Source organism: Mandrillus leucophaeus, unplaced genomic scaffold (assembly GCF_000951045.1).
Source record: "Mandrillus leucophaeus isolate KB7577 unplaced genomic scaffold, Mleu.le_1.0 Scaffold276, whole genome shotgun sequence".
Classification (NCBI taxonomy): Eukaryota; Metazoa; Chordata; class Mammalia; order Primates; family Cercopithecidae; genus Mandrillus; species Mandrillus leucophaeus.
The window spans coordinates 2,785,751-2,805,135 of record NW_012102876.1 but is presented as its reverse complement, the minus strand read 5'-3'; the positions used below and the strand labels follow the sequence as shown (position 1 = coordinate 2,805,135).

The 19,385-nt window shown below is 41.2% G+C and overlaps 1 protein-coding gene and 1 pseudogene across 1 annotated transcript in view; both read left to right on the top strand.

The window, feature by feature from the left end:
• Positions 1–1,700, top strand: part of LOC105543158 — a 14,410-nt pseudogene extending 12,710 nt beyond the window's left edge.
• A 6,955-nt stretch (positions 1,701–8,655) lies between these two features.
• TMEM135 (transmembrane protein 135) overlaps positions 8,656–19,385 on the top strand; it is a 276,833-nt gene continuing 266,103 nt past the window's right edge. Inside the window, exon 1 of the mRNA XM_011984902.1 lies at positions 8,656–8,999. Coding sequence (XP_011840292.1) covers positions 8,859–8,999 — 141 coding nt within the window. The 5' untranslated portion in view covers positions 8,656–8,858. The remainder of the gene's footprint in view (positions 9,000–19,385) is intronic.

The window sequence follows — 19,385 nt, the reverse complement described above, 5'->3', positions numbered from 1 at the left end:
AAAAAAAAAAAAAAAAAAAAAAAGTATGTATACATATATATACACACACACACACACAGAGACATGTATAGCACACACACTAAGTGATGATGATTAGTTTGCATTAGTTCATTTATAGTAAGCTATACTATTGTACATATATTCATTTAAGAAAAGAGAGTCATACAGTCCACAAAGATGGAAGAGAATCAGTGGAGGTTAGCTGGTTGTCTTACAGGTAGCCTGACCCTGCAATTGATATTTGTGACAGAGATGGTGCAAAATGCTTAACAAAATCTCATTTCATTTTCGTTTCCTGGTTTTTATGGAAGGACTACATTTTCCATCCTCCTTTGAGGTTAGGTTGGGGACATGTGACTAAGTTCTGGAAATGGGATGTAAGCAGAAGTGATGTAAACCACTTCCAGGCCTGGCCCTTAAAAGCGAAAGCAGTGATTGGTATCTACGAAAGTTAAATGTATGCTGGCTCCATGACCCAGCACATCTACTCTTAAGTATATGCTGAAGAAAAACAAAAGCATACGTCTACAAAAGTCAAGTAAAAGAATGTTCCTTGCTGGGTTATTCATAATAGGTTCAAACATGCAACAACACAAATGTCCTCAAATGAAAAAAATTGTGCTATATTCATACAATAAACTCAATATAGCAATAAAAATGAATGAACTATAGCTACATACAACAACATGCACAAGATCTTGAGTGAAGGAAGCCAGACACAAAAAATATTCAACATATGCATTTGTTAACATTAGCTTTAGGAACAGGCAAAATGAAGCTATGATGCTAGAAGTGAGAATAGTGGTTACCTCTGTTTGCGGGTGTATCTACTGGGAAGGGGCACAAAAGAGCCTTCTAGGGGTGATGGAAATACTTTTTCTTCATCTAGATAGCAGTCTCAGGGCACATAGTAGTCTCCGTAAAGGCAAATTTAAAAATTCATCGAGCTGTACACTTAAATTTTGTGCATGCAGCTATGTAAAAGAACTAAAAATTATGCACACATAAAAAATCAAAGAAGCAAGAAAAAAAAATAAAAAGTGATCACAGAAGGCCCAGTGCAGATGGAAGAGGCTATATTCCTGAATCACTGGTTGCCCTTGCCCTGAAGAACTGGCCAGTCTGCTTTGGAATTTGTGTAAACACAAAATAAATCTTTCTTATTTTAAATTATCTGAGATTTACAGTGTATGTGGTATCTCAGCATAGCCTAACCATTCTTGGCTAATACAGAATTCATTGCCACAAACAACCAGGGTTAAAAACCTGGTTTTGGCAGCATATCAGGGAGGCTCTTCCTTTCTCAGGCTAAGTGATATAAAACAAGCTTATAAATGAGTGTATAAATCAAGATGCCAATTTTTTAAATAACAATATAAAATTAAAGCCTCTCATACAAACTAGGTTATCTGTTGCCTAATATATAATCATTCTCTCTCTCAAGATAGATCTGCATGGGAAGCCAAACCACAATAAAAGTTTGTTTTATTCTCAGAAAGAAAACATTAGTTAGATGAGTCAATTGTTTAATGACATCTGTCCAGGAGAAGCTATGCATCCCATTTCATGGTTAATTCCTGAGGTCCCTGGGCTGCAGTTCTCACTCCCAGGTATGCACCTGAATTGCCTCAGTGGCTCCTCCTTTTTTATCTTCTAATTCTGTCAATACACTTTTCTTCTATAGATATGTTATTGCGTAAGTCTACTGTTTTTAGAGAGATGTGGCTGGCCTCTAAAGCATTCCTTGTATACATCTACATGTTGATTTTGTGTTTTTCCTCTCAAAGAATAATTATAAATCTTTTACTTTTAAATTCTGTGGTTGGAGTGGTAGGGGTTTAATGTGGAGAGGATGGTGTCCTTAGCTATAGCTTCCAAGTACTGGTAACATCATGAAACTAATATAGACACTGAGAATTCTAGACAGCGTATGTACCTGAATATTTTGTAAGGCCACTTGAGAGTTTTTTGTATAATCTTTGAAGGCTTGAAGGGACGAAATTGTTATCAAAAGCTGGAGAAAAAGGGATCCCTGTTATACAGTGGCAGAAAGTTTAGCCACACTGTTGCCTGCTGAAATGCAGAAAATAGAAAATATATCTAACAAACTGGTGCACTTGGTTAAGGAAATTTCCAGACAGACTGTTGAAAGTGCCAACTGATTAAAACAAAACAAAACCAAAACAAAACAAAAAAAACCTATATGGGATAAGATGTAGAGAGGTGAGATATAAAAGGAACAATTTCATTTTTAAGCAAAATTTAGAGAAAATATACATAGTCTAGGAACTTTGGGTTCAAAAATAAAACTGCTTTTCACTTCCAGCCTCTCCAGATGGTGAAACAACTAAGGCATTGCCTTGAGGGGAAGGTACAATCCAGGGTGCAGCTATTTAGATTTTTTGTAAAGACTGTACAAAGATTTAAAGCCATTTTACCTAGACTATTTCAGCTAGACAAAAGCAATTCTAAGTGTATAAGGGCCTTTTCCATCAGCTTTCTGACTCTCAGCCCAAGATGGGAAGTGTCTGTCTCAAAGAGGTTTGTGAGTGGGGCTTTTTTTTTCTGTTGGAGTGGATTATAATTTGATATACATGAAGTCCCCAAAATCTTAAAGAGAATTGTATTGGCAGACACACTGCCTACTTGTACTGAAAGGGCATATTATGTTTTAATATTCCAGATTTGAATATTTAAATTTATATTTACATCTTAGAAACTCAGTATTTTAAATCAAATGATGTCAGGAAAAATCTGAATTATGTTGCAACAAAAATTAGTAGAAAATCAGAATTATTGCTGGGCATGGTGGCTCATGCCTGTAATCCCAGCACTTTGGGAGGCCGAGGCAGGTGGATTACCTAAGGTCAGGAGTTCGAGACCAGCCTGGACTACATGGCAAAACCCCATCTCTACTAAAAATACAAAAATTAGATGGGTGTGGTGGTGGGCACTGCTAATCTCAGCTAGTCGGGAGGCTGAGGCAGAAGAATCGCTTGAGCCCAGGAGGCAGAAGTTGTAGTGAGCCAAGATCATGCCATTGCACTCCAGCCTGGGTGACAGAGCAAGACTGTGTCTCAAAAAAAAAAAAAAAAGAAAAGAAAAAAAGAAAATCAGAATCATATGTAACTGTTGTGAGAAGCTTGGTTATTGATTGTTGCTGGAATCAAGAGCTACTACAATGTCATACTTCGAGTTTGCCGTACTTTGCCATTGTACTTGTGCCTGATAATTATTTCTACAATGATTGCATGTAGATATAAACTAGTTTAGTGTCGTTGAATCCTCTGCATTAGATCCTAAGAGCTCTTCCATTCTTTTTCATTGACATCAGCAAAACTAGAATCCTACAAGAGCAACAACTTTTTTTTTTTCATTCTTCCAACACACAGAAAGGAGCAACAATTTTCATATTGGCGTTTCTTCAAAGCCTTTGAATTCCATCATAAATTGCCAGAATAGTTTTCTTCATTCACTGTGCACTTTCATTGGAGAAACTTTTTTTTTTTCAGACAGAGTCTCACTCTGTCGCCCAGGCTGGAGTGCAGTGGCCCGATCTCAGCTCACTGCAAGCTCTGCCTCCAGGGTTCACGCCATTCTCCTGCCTTGGCCTCCTGAGTAGCTGGGACTACAGGCACTCGCCACCACGCCCGGCTAATTTTTTGTATTTTTTTTTTTTTTTTAGTAGAGAAGGAGTCTCACTCTGTTAGCCAGGATGGTCTTGATCTCCTGACCTCGTGATCTGCATGCCTCAGCCTCCCAAAGTGCTGGGATTACAACAGGCATGAGCCACCGCACCTGGCCTAGAGAAATTCTTTGCTTCACCTTGTTGATGAACGCTAAAGCCCTCCTCGCCTTTTCTTAATGAAAAAGAAGAAACAATGAAGCCCCCAGAAAGTATCCAATCAAACCACTGTCATAGCTAGCCTAAAAGAATGAATAACCCATGCAGATGCAATGTTTAACATTGAGAAGTGACAACGTGCTAGCAGCCCTTGCTCCCGGTGTCTCTGCCTTGGCGTCCACTCTGGTGGCGCTTGAGGAGCCCTTCAGCCTGCCATGGCACTGTGGGAGCCCCTCTCTGGGCTGGCTGGGGGCTGAGCCTGCTCCCTCTGCTTGCAGGGAGGTGTGGAGGGAGAGCTGCGGGTGGGAACCAGGGCTGCCCACAGTGCTCGTGGGCCAGCGAGTGTTCCGGGTGAACGTGGGCTCGGCTGCCCGCACTCGGAGTGGCCGGCTGGCGTTGCCGGCCAAGGGCAGTGAGGGGCTTAGCACCCTGGCAAGGAGCTGCAGAGGGTGTGCGGGGTCCCCCAGCAGTGCCGGCCCACCACGCTGCCATCAATGTCTCACTGGGCCTCAGCTGCCTCCCTGCAGGGCAGAGCTCAGGACCTGCATCCTGCCATGCTGGAGCCTCACTCTTACAATCTAAGGGATAGTAAATACACCAATCAGCACCCTGTGTCTAGCTCAAGGTTCATAAATACACCAGTCAGTACTCTGTATCTAGCTAACCTAGTGGGGACTTGGATAACTTTTCTGTCTAGCACTCTGTGTCTCTAGCTGGAGGACTGTGAACGCACCAATCAGCACTCTGTCTAGCTCAGGGTTTGTAAATACACCAATCAGTACTCTGTATCTAGCTAACCTAGTGGGGACTTGGAGAACCTTTCTGGCTAGCACTTTGTGTCTAGCTAAAGGATTGTAACCACACAAATCAGCACTCTGTGTCTAGCTCAGGGATTGCAAATGCACCAATCAGCACTCTGTCAAAATGGACCAATCAGTGCTCTGTAAAATGGACCAATCAGCTCTCTGTAAAATGGACCAATCAGCAGGATGTGGGTGGGGCCGACAAAGGAATAAAAAGCAGGCTGCAGGAATCACTCGGTGGCAAGCTGGTCTGGTCGCCTTCCACAGTGTGGAAGGTTTGTTCTTTCATTCTTTGGGTCCGCACGGCCTTTATGAGCTGTAACACTCACTGTGAAGGTCTGTAGCTTCAGTCCTGAGGCCAGTGAGACTGAGAACCTGCCAGAAGGAAGAAACTCCGAACACCTCCGAACATCAGAAGGAACGAACTCCAGACACACTATCTTGGAGAACAGAAACACTCACCGTGAGGGTCTGTGGTTTCATTCTTGAAGTCAGTGAGATCGAGAACCCACCAATTCTGGACACAACATTATCTTTAAACTTAATGGTGACATGATGGGAAGGCTTTCTTTTAAAAAACAGCCTGCTATATCTTATAATACCATGTAAAGAAATTTACAAATGTAAGCTACTGGTTGACTACTCCTTTTTGCAATTTGTTTTGCATCCTAAAGCATAAATCATCTCCCCTGAGGATTTATCAATGCCTTCGTATTTTGGAATCTGCATAGCAGCACTAGAAAAGATAAGAGTGTCCTTTCTTTTGAACTTGGGAGTTTCCCTGAAATCACCTCATTTGCCACCCAACTCATCAGCTTTGTCCTCCTTGGCACCATTCCGTTTTTCTCAAATTTCTTTATGCTTCAAGTCTCCATTTAACAGTTAATTAGAACCAGGTGTGTTGGTGCACCCCTGTAATCCCAGCACTTTGGGAGGCTGAGATGGGTGGACAGCTTGAGCCGAGGGAGTTCAAGAGTAGTCTCGGTAACATAGGGAGACCCCATCTCTACAAATAATTTAAAAACATTAGCCAGGTGTGGTGGTGTACTTGTAGTCCCAGCTACTCAGGAGGCTGATTCAGGAGGATCTCCTGAGCCCAGGAGATATGGACTGCTGTGAGCCATGATTGTGCCACTGTACTTCAGCCTGGGCAGCAGAGACCACGTCTCAAAACAAACAAAAGACAGTTAACTAAAAGAAACTACCTGGTTTTAACTGTAATTTTAAGTTTTCCTTATTTATTAATGTGTAATTGCTGGGCCCACAGAGTAAACATATTGTTTATTATCAGGCATGCAAACTGTATTGTGCTATTACATTCAGAAACAACTGAGAGTTAACAATTTTTTTTTTTTTTTTTCTGGAGACGGAGTCTTGTTATCTTGCCCAGGTTGGAGTGTAGTGGTGCCATCTTGGCTCACTGCAACCTCCACCTCCCAGGTTCAAGTGATTCTCCTGTCAGAGCCTCCTGAGTAGCTGGGATTACAGGTGTCCACCACCATGCCTGACTACTTTTTGTATTTTTAGTAGAGATGGGGTTTCACCATAGGCCAGGCTGGTCTTGAACTTGTGACCTCGGGTGATCCACCAAGCTCAGCCTCCCAAAGTGCTGGGATTACAGGCGTCAGCCACCGTGCCCAGTCCATATTAATTGTTTGGTGAATAAGATGTTATTTGTGTACTATTGTACATCTTAACATGATATTTTTTGTTAATACTTGATACTATATTTTAAATACTTAAGAATTTTTTGGTTGATATGTAATGCATTTTATTTTTTCCCATTTAAAACTAAGTTGCTATTTAGCATTTTCTTGTGGAAGGATCATAGATTTTCAGGAATGGATTACTGAAAAAAATAAGCCTGCACTGGTATTTCTGTAATTTTTTGGGTAAGTTTATGCTGTGTTTTTGATCTTCTTAGTTTCTGAATTGGAGATTTGAAAAAAATTGTGATTATCTTGTTCCTATTCTACCATTGTATGTTGGATGTGTTGAGGGGGAGGATAACTTTGAGATCTGCATCTGGTCCTCAGGAATATTCTGGACTTTGGCTAGGATTCAGCGACTGGATGGGATTTTAGGTTGTCTTCCTTGGAAAAGGGAAGGTATATCTGTCTGTAGAAAGAATGATATGCCCGGATATTTGGGTAGCCAGAGACATAGAACTACGGCAGACACTGCTAGTTGCCTCTAATATCTGTTTTTTTCCATTTTGCTCAGTAATAAAACCTCAAATGTTAGCTGGGTATTTGTCCAATTAGTTAAAAAAGATTGTATTTGCCGTCCTCTCTTGCAATGAAGTGTGGCCATGTGATCAAGCTTTGTCCAAGGAACGTAAGTCGCAGTAGTTTGTATGGATTTTCTGGGAAGTTTTCTTAAAAAGAGGAAATATGCTCTTCTCTCCCCCGACCCCCCCCCTCCTTTTTTTGAGACGGAGTCTCTCTCTGTCACCCAGGCTGGAGTGCAGTGGTGTGATCTTGGCCCACTGCAACCTCTGCCTCCTGGGTTCAAGCAATTCTTCTGCTTCAGCCCCTGAGTAGCTAGGATTACAGGAGCGCGTCACCACTTCCAGCAAATTTTTGTATTTTTAGTAGAGACGGGGTTTCACCATGTTGGCCAGGCTGGTCTCAAACTCCTGACCTCAAGTGGTCCACCCACCTCAGCCTCTCAAAGTACTAGGATTACAGGTGTAAGCCACCGTGGCTGGCCTCTCTTCCCCTTTTGCTGGTCTTCCTGACCAGCATGTTGATGTCATGTTAGGTGACAGAGTTATTTTCTAAGTCAGGGTGGAAATCACAGGTAGCAGATGGCATAGCAAACTGTCACAAAGAGGCTGGGATTCCCTAATCGTTATGGAGCCACCATTTTATTCTAGGACTGCCTACCTTTACCTGAGAGAAAGACACTTTTATCTTTTTGCCATTGTTGTTTTGGACTTTTCATCTGAGTATTTCTCTTTTATTTTGTTCAGACAACTACACCTATCTGACATTATCTTGTTCAGTTTCCTTTTTATTTGCTGTCTTCTCCCTCTAGAATGCTAGTTTCGCGAAAATAAATACCTTGTCGTGTCTCTTGTTTCTGTTTGTTTCCTTAGCACAGTGCCTGGAAAATAGTAATGACTCAGTAAATATTTGTAGATGAATGAATGAAGACTAGGAGATTAGAATGCAATTCTTCTAAAGGTAGTTCGTTTCTGCTTTAAGAGACTATGGAATTTAGAATTCCAAAGAAACTGGTAGGTATGTTATATGCGAGGAAATTGACTGAGGGGTTATATGACTCAAGCAACACACGACCCTTGTCTTGCTAATTGTTGGCCAAGCTCCCTACCCAGGTCTGCGTTCTAACACACGACTGCCGCCTCTACTCAGTGTGGTGTTTGGTTGACAAGCACCTATCAAGGATGCTGTAGACAGGATTGCTCCGTGGCGTAAGGTTTGGACAGGATCACCTATTGCCCTTCCCCACACACGGTCGGGGTGTGAGCATAGCTGAGACTTTTCAAGCCTTTCCAGGTACCACAGAGCTTGGAAAGCCCAGCACCTGCGGGCAGTTCAGTTGCAACTGGCGGGCAGCCGTAGCTGTTTATTACCTGGGGCTCTCGGGAAGGCGAGCTCGTAGTGCTGGGGAGGACGTTTGTCTCAGGCATTCCTCTGGCAACCCTCTTCCCCCAGCGGCTCCCAACAAAGACATTTAATCCCTTTCTTCCACTCCCCTCCGCTCTACTTGGCTTGGCGTTGGAAGCTGAAGCACAATTTGACCCAAGCCACCTCCTACTGCGCACCTGCCAGAGCGCTCGCGCCCCGGAGCCGGGCACGGCATTGCGGGGGTGGGGAGGCGGCGCGTCCCCGAGCTGCGCTCCCTCGCTTACAGCCTCGGCTCTGGGGGCGAAGATCCATTCTACCTCCGCTCACCCAGCTGCGCCGCCGCGCGGGAGCGCGCCCCAGCGGAAGGCCTCTTGAGGGAGCGCGCACGCGCCGCCTCTCTCCGCCTCCCGGTGCACGTCCCGCCCCCTTAAGCTGCGATACGCCGAGCGCTCAACATCCGAGGACTTTGGCCCACAGTAACCCCGCTCTCGTGACCTTTCCCCTCCATTCCGCGCCTCCGGCTGCTGGCCGGGCAAGAGGCTGGCGGCTGGGCTCTGGCGCCCCTCCCTGCAGGGCGCAGGCTCTCCCCCTCCCGTCTCCTCCGCGCTGTTCCTCGTCATGGCGGCCCTCAGCAAGTCCATCCCTCATAACTGCTATGAGATTGGCCACACTTGGCACCCTTCCTGCCGGGTCTCCTTCCTGCAGATCACCGGGGGCGCCCTGGAGGAGTCCCTGAAGATCTATGCTCCTCTGTACTTGGTGAGACCCGTCACCCCTCCCGCAGGGCGAGTTTAATGTGGAGGATGGGCCAGGGGCTGCAGTTGGTGATCCCGAGGGGCTCTGGGGGACTTGCCTTGTGTCGGGCTCTCTTTTGGAGGGGTCGGAGTGTTTTGGGGGGCGGGTGGGGGGAAGGCGGAGGTCGCTTGGGGAGGATATACCAATTCCTGCGAGGGAGAAGGAGGAGGGGAATTAGAGGTTGAGCTGTCATCTGAATGCCTGTTGCTAGGAAGAGGATGGGCTCCCAACTTTTAGAATTAAGTTGAGGACGCTTAAAAACGTTAATTCAAAGACTAGCGTTATTTTCCTCTGGCCTGCCTTGTGATGGAGAGGTATTTGTAGGTCAGCGAGGCTATGAGAAGTACCTGCAAGCTTTCCTCATCTGGTTTCCCCTGTTTTATTTTGACTTTTTTTTTTTTTAAATGAAGAAGGCATATTTGACCCTGAAGTCCCTGTGGCCTCAGATCTTGACTCAGTTTTGAGATGATAGGATTGTGATTTGGGGTTTTGCAAGTGTTTTTGCAAGTTCACAGAACAGACTCCTGGGTTGAGATTGTGTGTGGTGATTTAAAGGGTGATGCCAGTCTTTCAGTGAGTGAACTTGGTTAGGACATCTGACTTTGTGTCACCTAGGACCTTTTACACAGCTTTACATACGGGCCAATTAATAGGAAATATTTGGCAATATGTATATGTAACCCTGAGGACTATTACAGATGCTCTTCAATGTTCTCGCCAAAATCTTTTTTTCAATAACCTTATCCTTGATATTAAAGATTTATTATTACTTTGGCCATTGAAGTGCATTGTCTCGTTTTCTTGCCTTACAGAGTTTGTGTCCTAAGAAGACAGATCATATTTTTTGTATGTCTTCTAAGAATTTCGATATTCAGCAGATGATCAATTATTATTTCTCATTGAAGTAATTTAGATTTATACCCTAATGTTCCTGAAAGTGTGTCATGGCTGTATCTGTAGTACTTCTTGAAAAGTCTGATTATATATTTCAGAGATAACATAGGAGAAGGTGATGACTTTGTCGGAGGTTGCAGGCATCTGTTTCATTTTTATTGTATAGACTGATGCTTCTCAAATTTTCATGTATGTTAGGAATCCTCCGAGGATTATGTTAAAACGGAGGTTCTAATTCATTAGGTCCCGGTGGGGCCTGAACCTCTGCTTTCCTCACAAACTCGTGGTAATGCTGATGGTGGGGGCTGCACTTTGAATAATAAAGATCTAGAGTAGAGGCCAATAATTATTATTGGAGCTGGAAATTTTTTCCTCGATTTTCTTTGGCAAAGATTCATGTTTATCTGCTTTTCCACATTCACTGTGGCCAGCGTATGTCTCAGATTTTTCCTTTTTCTTTTTGGATATACGGTCTTGTTGCATTGCCATTCTGGCTGGAGTGCAGTGGTGCAACCACAGCTCAATGCATAAGGCTCAGATGTGTAAAAAATAAAACATCTACAAACATTATTGAGCTCTTGATACACAACTATACAAAAGATTGTTCCTGCCCTCAGAGGATTATAATATAGGTGGAAAGAGAGTTTATGCTGTCTACTTCTCCCTTTGAAAATCCATAGCACTTTTCATTCATTAATTCATTCACTTAACAAATATTTGTTGAATGCCTGATACTTGTTATATCAATAGCTTAGACAATTTATGGATTATAGTCTATGATAGGGAAGTTCAGGGCAGCAACAGGAGCATAGGTTCTCCTACTCCTACTCTAACAAGGTAGGTTGGGGTGTTCAGGAAAGGAGTTGTGTTTTACTACTATATCTCCAACAAGATTAAGTACTTATTGAGGATAAATTTTCCATCTCATGTGGCCTTGTACCCTTACATCTGTGTATTTGAAAATTTGGGTTGCTACTCATCAGTAGTTGTGAAATAAAATTAGTGGGAACTGAATAGCATTTTATTTTATATTAAATGAAATGGAAGAAAATAAAAAATGTTAGAACACATTGCGCGTACTAAGGATAAGCATTATTTCGTGACAGTTTTGTTTCAGTTATCCATGTAGGTGTGGGTGGTGCTACTTGGAGCATATAGCTGTTTTCTTTGTAAGTGTTGGATAGTTGATTAAATGTATACCCCCATGTACTAAGATGCAAGGTGGTGTGGTGGAAAGAAATTGGGCTTTAAAAAGGGATCAGGCGGGGTGCGGTGGCTCAAACCTGTAATCCCAGCACTTTGGGAGCCCAAGGCATGTGGATCACCTGAGGTCAGGAGTTCGAGACCAGCCAACTTGACCAATATGGTGAAACCCCATCTCTACTAAAAATATAAAATTAGCCGGGCGTGGTGCACATGTCTATAATCCCAGCTACTTGGGAGGCTGAGGCAGGAGAATCACTTGAATCTGGGAGGCGGAGGTTGTAGTGAGCTGAGATTGCGTCATTTTACTCCAGCCTGGGAAACAAGAGCAAAACTCTGTCACAAAACAAAACAAACAAACAGACCAAAAAAAGGGATTGGGGTATCAGGGTTTGAATCTCAGCTCTTCATTTACCAGCTGTTTGACTTTATATATGTTACTTTATCTTTTTGAGAATTATATGAAATAGTGCATTGATGATGTATCACATCTAGTTTATCATAGGTTTTGAATAGTTATGCATATTTTTCTTCCTCTCTTCTCTGGTGGCACTTAAGAGTGAAGTTCATGGAAGATGGGTAGGGGAAGCCTCTTGAAGTAAGTGGTCCTTGACTTGTGCCTTGAGTATAAGGCTGTACAGACATTGATTCATGCAGTAGATATTTATAGCATACCTATTCTTAATGGAGAGGAGGGAGGATAATGTAAATTGAGGCAGAAAACTAAGTGGTTTCGTAAGAGAGGCAATGCATATATTGTCTATAACAGAACGTTTGCATACAGGAGTTGTGAACGATAACAACTTATGTTTATTATGTGCTTAGTCCTTAACATCTTTTTTAACCCTTACACAACTCCAGCTTCTTATCCCCGTTTTATAGGTAAGACAACTGAAGGTTAGAGACATTAAATGATTCACAAGATTTAAATCTAGTAAGGAAAAAGACAGGATTCAGTTCTCATGGTTTTTTTTTTTTTTTTTTTGACTGAAAGTCAGACTGAAGGACAGGCTAAAGGAACCATTGAGGGTTTTTTTGTGTGCATGCTATTGAGTTTTTTTTTTTTTTTTAACAAATTTTGTATTTTGTAAGTACAAAATAATGCTTTCAGATGCTAAATATGGTAACACTGGGAAGACTAGATAGGAAAGATGTTTGAGAAATTGATGCAGTAGATTCACTAAGTGGTATAAAGAGTCAGAACTCCTGTGGAATCTCACCCTGCAATTTACTATCAATAGAATCTTTAGAAAAATTATTGAATTGCATGGAGCCTTAGTCTCCTTGCTTTGCAGAAGATGATTGTACCCATTTTTTAAGGTCTGTTGTGAGGAGTTAAATAGGATAATAGTGTATTAATTATGATCTGTGTCTCCATCTCCTGTTAAAACAGTGGTTTGTGTTTAAACTCGTGTAGTACCTCATTAAATGCTTAGTATGTGTCTAAATGAGTGAAAGTATGAATGAATGAACTCATGAATAGTGCAGGAGTGAAGAGATATTTGGCAGGTCTGCCAGAGAAAATGAAAGGGCAGTTCTAGAGGCATTTTGCAGGCAGAATGAACGGGACTTAGAGACCAAGGATATTGGGGCAGTGTGAGGACTTGTTTATACTTCTAGGCTGTTAAGTCAGATTGTTGCAGTTGCCATTATTGCTAGAAATGGAGAAGCTCCAAAGGCAAGCTGGTGTAGGGACCAATGGAGAGCTTTCCCCTTGGCCCTCTGAAGGTTCACCAAAAATCACTGACAGGAGGCAGATGGATTAATAGGAGAAAGGGCATGTACCAATTTATTTAACATGTATACACGGGAGCCTTCAGAATGAAGACCCCAAAATACAGGGGAAATTATCTGTTTTTATGCTTATGTTCAACAAAGTATAGACAGCTATGTAGAAATGTGATTGGACAATAATGCTAATGCTAATAGACTGATTGGGGAAGCAAGGCCTGTTTGTCTAGATTCTTCTTGACCTCTCTGAGCATTCATTCTTTTCTTTTGGGTGTGGGGTAGGACCGTCTCTGGAATGGGGGCTTATGACTTACAGTCAAACAAGGTAGGTCAGATAGTTTCTTTATGGCCAGTTTTTACATGGAAAGGCGAAGGGAAAGTTAGTATGATATTTTAAGATTTTCTGGCCGACTTTGGGGAAAATAGGTTCTGGTTTTTATGACCTGCCTTGCGGAAAATTCTAGTTTCTAAGGCTAGCTCAGAGGAGAATGGGACTAGGAGACAGGAGAGCAGGAGAAGGTCAGGAAAAAAAATTCTGCTTCTAAGGCTGCTTCTGAGGCCTTCATTTTGGGGTGTTGTATTCTGAGTCCCAACAAGAAGGAAGATTTTTTATCAGGGGTATTTTCTGGAGCCTATAAAATAGGTCTTATATATCTGCTTTTCATTGGAAACATTACGTGATAATGTAATGTAAAAATCGTTTAGTTATTGAATAGAAAGATAAAGTGAGCCCCTTATTTACACCCCCATAAAATAGGTCTCAAGCAAAAATCAAAGGGGGATTATGCGCAGATTTACAATTCCATGGTCTCCAAAGCTCTTGATTTCTGGGGAATATCTTAAATTGTACAACAGCCAGATTGTAAAAAAAAAAAAAAAAAAAAAAAGCATATTTCTGTGGAATACATAAAAGATAACTCTTGTTTTATGAGTTATGACTTCGAGAAAAAAATTCGTGCCTCAATTTGTGCGTAAGCAAGTATATGGATACTTTCTTTTCTTGATTATGAAAAGACAATGTGGATTGAAAGGCTGGAACACAGACTTATGTTGTATAAATCTATCTGTATAAGCTTTGGAAGTAAAAAATGTGGTAAGACCTTGACAATAGATTGATCATTTGTTAATTATCTTATTAGTTATTGAGTACTTAGGTGATAGGCAGGTGATGGGTGGTAATTAGGGAAGGGGAGTTAATTGAAGTGATGGTTTAATAAAGAACTAAATAAAATAGTTTTAAGAAAGTCTTTTGAAAATGTCAGTACAATTTCTTACATTACAGTTACTTCCATTACTTTTATAGTATAGTGAATGAGAATTATGTTTTCATCCCCAAGGACTTAAACTGGGCACATAGAATGCCTAATAGTGGTCGATGGTTTGATGATTAAGGGTCTTATAATATTTTAGATTTATTATTCTTCCATTATCGTAATCTAGTACATAATACAGTACTGTATTAAAGACTTAATTCAAATCTCTATTGACCGTAGGTTAAACTTTTAAATTGCCTTTTAATTAATCACTAATCTTAGTTTTCTTTCTACTCATTGATACGCTCTTAAGCAATATTGTGATTGAGGTTTGTGTATTTTTTCCTTCAGGTAATAGGAAATGAATCTCTTTTATCTTTGGATACTAGGAATATAGTTAATAAGTATTTGTTAGTGACCCTGAATAATTAATTAGTCAAGTTAGTATGGTGAATTGATCTTATATACTATATGTGAGGCTCTGTCTTCCTCATAATTATACTTGAGGGGAATCAATAATTGAAATAAATTAAAGAAGATTTTAACTAACTTGGCTCATAGGAGTATTGAAAAATATTTAGTGGCTGGGCGGGTTGGCTTACGCCTGTAATACCAGCATTTTGGGAGGCCAAGCTGGGCGAATCACCTGAGGTCAGGAGTTTGAGACCAGTCTGGCCAACATGGTGAAACCCCATCTCTACTAAAAATACAAAAATTAGCCGGGCACCTTGGCACGTGCCTGTAGTCCCAGCTACTAGGGAGGCTGAGGCAGGAGAATCACTGGAACCTGGAGGCGGAGGTTGCAATGAGCCTAGATTGCGCCACTGGACTCCAGCCTGGCGACAGAGCGAGAGTCCATCTCAAAAAAAAAAAAAAAAAAGGAAATGGACCTTAAATGGACCTAAAATAATTTATATATGAAAGAAAAGTATTAAGGAAGAGTGCTAAATCAAGTATCATCAAATTTGAGCATGTTCCTTTTATAAGAATGCTGAATTTTTTCAACTTTCATTTATTTTGTATAGTCTTTTGACTCATTGGATTTGTCAGGTTGCTTTGGTTTCTTGATTCTTACTTGATTTTGGGGGTTTGGATTGTGATTAATCCACTTTGGGAGTTTCCTTGAAAGATTCTGCACCTCTTGGCAGTGATGAAGGAAGGCTTGTTCTGATTAGCTTCAATTTTTAAACCTTGAAGGAAATACACACGGGACTATTTTTTTTTCAGACCCGCATGTCAGAAACTCGCAAGCATAGGAGGCACTGAATTAACCAGAACCAGCCGAATTTCACTGTGCCCCTAGCTGCATTTAGAGCCCGTGGAATGTAATATAACTGTATTTACTCTGAATCTTCATTTCCTTTCACTGTCTCTTTTCTACCCTTATTTCATTCATCAAATATTACATGAGAGTAAGCAATACTGGAGTGAGGGGAACATGGAGGTTAACAGTGAAGGGGGAAGATAAACTTAAAATAAATGCACACAAAATTATCTGTGATAAGTGCTATTAAGAAGACATACGGAGTGTTACTAGGCTGTTTACAAGAGGATCTATTCTAGTGTAGAGGGTTTGGGAAGCCTTTCCTAAGGAAGTGACATGGTGATTACATGAATATATATAAAGTGAACATATATTAGGTTTAACATTTATGGCACAAAACCCAAATTTTAACGTGAAGAAATCAAGAGAAATAAGAAGCCATTACTTTATAGAAAAAGAGTTTATGTGACAATTTCACAAATCCAGTGCCCTGGTCAAGAATTTGGCCTTTGCTTACCTTGAAGTCAAAGGCAGTAAGAAAACTTTACTGCTGCCAGGCGCGGTGGCTCCCACCTGTAATCCCAGCACTTTGGGAGGCCGAGGCGGGCGGATCACGAGGTCAGGAGATTGAGACCATCCTGGCCAACATGGTGAAACGCCGTCTCAAATACAAAAAATTAGCTGGGCGTGGTGGCGGGCACCTGTAGTTCCAGCTACTTGGGAGGCTGAGGAAGGAGAATGTTGTGAACCCGGGAGGCCTCGGAGCTTGCAGTGAGCTGAGATCGCGCCACTGCACTCCAGTCTGGGTGACAAAGCGAGACTCTGTCTCAAAAAAAAAAAAAACAAAACTGTACTGCCTACAAATACCTCGATTAACAAATGCTCTGAAACTGAACCTTCCTTCTAATAAAATCTGTTTTAAATTATAGTAGTCAGAAATTTTCAATTACGAATGTTAGAAAAACTATTTGAATAACTTCTATTTGTCTTACCCCATTTAAGGGTAAGTTGAGATTGTTTTAGACCAAATTGTGAAGTCTGAGAAGTTAACCATCTTTTTTTTATTTTTATTTTTTTGAGATGGAGTTTAGCTCTTGTTGCCTAGGCTGTAGTGCAATAGCACAATCTCGGCTCATGCCAACCTCCACCTCCTGGGTTCAAGTGATTCTCCTGCCTCAGCCTCCTGTGTAGCTGGGACTACAAGTGTGTGTCACCGTGCTTGGCTAATTTTGTATTTTTAGTAGAGATGGGGTTTCACCATGTTGGTTAGGCTGATCTTGAACTCCTGATCTCAAGTGATCCACCCGCCTCTGTTACAGGAAAGGGATCCTGATTTAGACCCCAAGAGAGGGTTCTTGGATTTCACACAAGAAAGAATTCAGGGTGAGTCTGCAGTGCAAAGCGAAAGCAAGTTTATTAAGAAGGTAAAGTGGTGAAAGGACAGCTACTCCATAGACAGAGTAGGACATTCCTCAAAGTCAGAAGAGGAACGCATCCACCCTAGGTATAATGCCTGTGTATATGGGGAGATGTGCACTGCTACAAGGGTTTGTGTTGTGATAAAGGATTAATTTTCTTAATTACTATATTTTGCAAGAATTGATATTATTGTTAAAGCAAAATTAGGAATGCCTTTGTTCTTCAGATATTGGGATATGTGGACACTCCCAAGTCTGGGTCTGTTTTTGTAAATGTTATTAATTTGTTCCTTTAACCGTAAATATCTAGAGGCTAGGAATGCCTAATTTTCTGAGAATGCAGCCCAGCAGGTCTCAGCCTCATTTTCCTAGCCCTCACTCAAAATGGAGTCTCTCTGGCTCAAGCGCCTCTAACACCTCTGCCTCCCAAAGAGCTGGCATTACAGGTGTGAGCCACTGTGCCTGGGCAAGCATCTTTTTAAAGCTTTCTTTTTCTGCGCTCTTTTCTCTTTTTCCCATGGTTAAATTTCATGATTAGATTTCTTTTCTGGTTCAGGTAGGTGGTTAGGGTTACCCTATCAAAGAATAGTAAAGGATTTTATATCCATCAAATGGTTGACAGACTAATTATTAGACTTTAATATGAATGAGTTGAAGTGCAGTTTAAACCTTTTAATGTTGGCTTTATCTTCTTTTTAATGGAATTTATGTATCAACAAATAGTGAGATAGTTGTTATTTTTTAGTCAAGATAGTTACTGTTATCTGTGATTTCTTCTCTTTCTCAAATCATCCTTACTTCCAGGGCTTAAACTCTTAGTGTTCATGTGTTCTGTTTAAAGGATTCAATTCATTACCCAATATTCACCCAATTTATCACCCAGTATTCTTAATGAGACTGCAACAAATATGTATGCTTTCTGTTTTTCATCTGAATATTGTTGTTCAATTAGAAACATACTAGTTTTTTTCCCATTATTTAAAGTATTTCACATTAGAGTCCATGATATTTGTGCTTAAGTATGCAGAAGATGGCAGGGTATGAAAGAGTGGTTAGGTTTAAAGTTGTCGTGCTGCATGTGAGTTATATCACTGAAATTGAAGTGACAGGTGTATGTTTTCAAGACTTTCTCTATATTACAAAAATATTGGCATTACTCAGTTTTTTTTGTTTGTTTGTTTGTTTTTTTGTTTTTTGAGACGAAGTCTTGCTCTGTCACCCAGGCTGGAGTGCAGTGGCATGATCTCAGCTCACTGCAAGCTCCACCTGCCGGGTTCATGCCATTCTCCTGCCTCAGCCTCCCCAGTAGCTGGGACTACAGGCGCTCGCCACTATGCCCGGCTAATTTTTTGTATTTTTAGTAGAGACGGGATTTCATCGTGTTAGCCAGGATGGTCTCAATCTCCTGACCTTGTGATCCGTCTGCCTTGGCCTCCCAAAGTGCTGGGATTTCAGGCGTGAGCCACCACGCCCGGCTGGTATTACTCAGTTTTGAACATGAGTATAATATATGCAGGGCTCAATCTGAGTCTTGTTCCTGATCACGTTTTGTTTCAGTGTTGTAACTTAAGTATATTTTTATGTTTATCTTGAAAGCCTATCTCAACTTTTATGTAAAAAATTGAAAATGTAGGAGAGGAAGGCTATTACAGGTAAGGTATGTAAAGCTTAATGGTCATCGCTAAAGTTTGATGGTATGATTTTCATTATAGGGAGGCTTTACAATATAATCATGGAAAACTTTTGAAGATTGCTTGTATCTTCCCACATATATTATCAACAAGTTGCCCCAGTTTTTTGGCTTGTTTTGTTTTTAATAAGCTGGTTCTTGTATCTGTTGGGGGCAGCATGGTGTAATGCACTGGTTGTGAGTTACAAGATATGAGTTTTTGTTTTGCTTTGCGATTTATGATGCAATTTCTTCATTTATGAATAGAAGAGAATCCTGCCTTAACAACTTCATGGCTTGCTGTGGGAATCATGAGAGAGAGTGCACACATAAAAGCTTTAAAAACTGTAAGAAGATAGGTAAATATTGGTCTAGGACACTTGGTTTCTTGTCATTTTGTTTGAGATGTTTGTATTTGGCTTTTGTAGCTAATGATTCTAACCTTAAAAATAAAGATGTTGGAAGCAATTGAGATTGCTAGAATTACAGGTGTGTGCCACCACACTCAGGTAATTTTTTGTATTTTTAGTAGAGACAGGGTTTCACTTTGTTGGCCAGACTGGTCTTGAACTCCTGGTCTCAAGCTTATTAGAGTTCTTCAGGGAAACACAAGCCTCTGTGTGTGTGTGTGTGTGTGTGTGTGTGTGTGTATAAAATAAAGAATTGGCTCACAATTTTGGAGGCTTCATAAGTGCCAAGATCTGCAGTTGGCATGCTGGAGACCCAGAGAGCCAATGTGTAATTCCAGTGTTAGTCCAAAGACCTGAGTACTAGAAGAGACAATGGTGTAAGTTCCAGTCTGAAAGCCAGCAGGCTGTAGACCCAAGAAGAACTGGTGTTTCAGTCAGGTCTGAAGGCAGGAAAATACCAGTGTCCTAGCTCAATAAACAGACAGGAGGAGGAGTTTGGTTTTTTGTT